At 31.0% G+C, this 3292-nt stretch overlaps 1 protein-coding gene across 1 annotated transcript; it reads left to right on the forward strand.

Moving 5' to 3' along the window:
• Positions 1-2211: 2211 nt before the first annotated feature.
• On the forward strand, positions 2212-3292 carry LOC108254355 (the record flags this gene model as incomplete). The annotated part of the gene is given in 1 exon segment (XM_017449362.2): positions 2212-3292. A coding segment is annotated over 1 exon segment (901 nt), but the record flags the coding sequence as incomplete, so codon positions are not given.

The following is a 3292-nucleotide window of genomic DNA, read 5'->3' on the forward strand; positions in this document are numbered from 1 at the left end:
CCAAATTGTTTGTTTACTTATAATGTTATTGTCGAAAGAAAATTTATCAGTCTATTATGAACAACTTTTCAATATTTTACCAAAAACATTTGAGTATGTTCAGCTATTGGTCTGTAATTTTTGCAGTATTTGTTTTGATTCCTTTTTTTAAACCACCCAGGAACAACAATACTGATTTTTTTTTTTTTTTTTGAAATGTCTGGGAAAATACCACTTTGTCAAACTTAGATTAAAGATATGGTTAAGAGGGTTTATGATAAAGTGAGATAGTCTTTTTTTAGGTTTGTACTTCTATTCATCATGTCTGCTGAACAGTCGTTTCTTAGTTTCATGAGATTTTTATTTATTCTCAGGATTGGTTACATTGAAACCATGTCTACGTTAGTTTGTTTCCATTTGCACTTTTGGTAGAATTGCTTTGTATTACTGGTATGTTAGATTGTTTTCCTGATTGTTCGAATTATTTCTTCCGCTACACTTTTAACAACTTGGACTAAAATATTTATTTTATTTCTTTAGCAGCTATTTCTTTGTTATTTTCAGCATCAATTGTAATTTCCATTTACTATAAGAGATTTAATTCCCCAGATTTTTAGGTTTCTTACTTGGTGTTTGTTTATACTATGTATTACTCTCCAAAGTTTTGTTTGGATCATGTTCATTATCTTTAATTTCTTTTTTCATAATAATCATCTTTGCTTTTTCTTAATACAAGATGTTACTGTATTTTTTACCCTTTTATAGTATTCCTAATTAATCTTACATTATGTTGGATGTTTCCCTTTACTTGTTGGTGCTAATTTATTCTCGTTCGTATCGACTCTTATTAAATTTGTAGTTATCTCACGGTTTAATGGGTTTTTAATTTATTTTGTTGTTGTTTTAGTCATAGAGAATTATTTATATGTCTTGTGATTTGTCATTCAAATGACCTGCAGTAACCTCAATTAGACATCATTTAGTTAATAACATCATACAGTTGCATATATCAAATAATGTAGCATCCAAGGCTGAGATCATGAAGTATTAATAAGATCTTATGAGTCAAACACAGTACTCATATTACTCATAATTTGATAATCAAGCTAAAAGCCTTCCTTGAGTAATAGAGATACAAAGTAAAGATCAATAAAATCCATAAATGATGATTTACTTGATGAATATTTGACAAATGTTAACTGGATGATGTTATGATACCTAAATGGGATTGTCAATGAGGCTACTGCAGCATTTAATAACAAATTAAAAGCACATATAAAATATTCTCTTATGACTAAAACAACAACAAATAAATTAAAACCCATTAAACCGCGTGGATAACTACAAATTTAATAAAGTCGATTACGAACGAGAGATAAATTAGCAACAACAAGTAAAGAAAACATCCAACAAATGTAAGATTAATAGAATACTATAAAAGGGGTAAAAAATACAGTAACACTTGTTATTAGAAAGCAAAAGATGAATTATTATGAAAAAGAAATTAAAGATAATGAACATGATTCCAAAAAACTTTGGAGAGTAATACATAAGTATTAAACAACACCAAAGTAAAACTAAAATCTGGAAATTAATCTCTTATAGTAAATGGAAATACAATTGATGCTGAAAATAACAAAGAAATAGCTGGCTAAAGAAAATAAATAAATATTTTAGTCAAGTTGGTAAAAGTGTAGCGGAAGAAATAATTCAACAATCAGGAAATCAATCTAACATAAGTAATACAAATAGCAATTCTAACCAAAGTGCAAATGGAAACAAACTAGACATGTTCAATGTAAACAATCCTGAAGAAGTAAATAAAATCATCATGAAACTAAGAAACGATTGTTTCAGCAGGACATGATGAAATAGAAGTACAAACCTTAAAAAAGATATCTCACTTTATCATAAACCCTTTAACGCCATATCTTTAATCTAAGTTTGACAAGTGGTATTTTCCCAGACATTTTCAAAACAGCTATTGTTGTTTCCTGTGTTTAAAAAAGGAAGCAAAACAAATATGCAAAATTACAGACCAATAGCTATACTATCAAATGTTGGTAAAATATTGGAAAAGGTTGTTTCATAATAGACTGGATAAATTTCTTTCGGACAATAACATTATAAGTAAACAACAATTTGGGTTTACTAAAAGGAATTGGGACTGAAGATGCCCTAATCGAATTAACATCTTTTTTGCATGAAAATTTAGATAAAAATAAAAAAATAATTTCAGCATTTTTAGACATCCGTAAAGCGTATGAATCCGTAGACCACAACTTACTTTTGACTGAACTAGGTAACATAGGACTAGAACATACTGTACTGACATGGTTTAGGTCATACTTGACAGACAGACGACAAATAGTTAGACTAAACAACTACAAGACTGACCCTCTGACTTGCCCGATGTATTCAATTCCAACCGGTTCAACTTTAGGCCCCGCCCTCTTCAATATTTATATCAATAATTTACCAAAATCTAGTAAAGGAAAGGTGTTTTGTTATGCGGATGACGCTTGCATTGTTTACGCGGGCGCTAACTGGGACTCGACATTTGACTTAGCTACTCGAGACTTGATTGACGTACATAAATGGTATACATCCATGTCATTACAACTTAACCTGACCAAAACTAAATACATGACATTATCAATAACTTCGACTGGACAACCACCAGATAACATGACCCTTACAATCCCCTCCTCTGACAACCAACTAACTTACTTGGACAAGACAACTAACATCCGGTACTTAGGAGTATTTATTGATCACCACCTTAAATGGACAGTTCACACTCAAACTTTAACTAAGAAAATGCGCTACCTCATGCACATATTCAACAATCTGAGGAGAGTTTGTAGTAATAAAATTCTTAGAATGATATACCACTCTTTTGCTCAATCTCTCCTTCAGTATTGCATATGTGCATGGGGTGGTGCATATGACAATACCTTGAACCCACTAAGACGGACACAAAACATACTGCTTAGGATTATTTTAAAGAAAGACAGACTGTTTCATACTAACACACTATACGAACTCTTTGACGTCTTCCCACTAACTGACCTATACTTTTACAAACTGACATTATACTCTATAAAAAGAGAGCATCTATGGCCTGTAAATGACAACCCTTACCAGACTAGACGAACTGGACAAATACAAACAATACGAATTCATAAATCTTTGACATGTAGGCATTTTTCATACTTGGGACGGAAATTTTACTGTACAATACCTTTGGAACTAAAAATGCTGAAAGATCGACCTCTAATTCTCAAATATAAAACAAAGGAATGGTTAAAGA

Source organism: Diaphorina citri, unplaced genomic scaffold, assembly GCF_000475195.1.
Source record: "Diaphorina citri unplaced genomic scaffold, Diaci psyllid genome assembly version 1.1 scaffold56072, whole genome shotgun sequence".
Lineage (NCBI taxonomy): Eukaryota > Metazoa > Arthropoda > Insecta > Hemiptera > Psyllidae > Diaphorina > Diaphorina citri.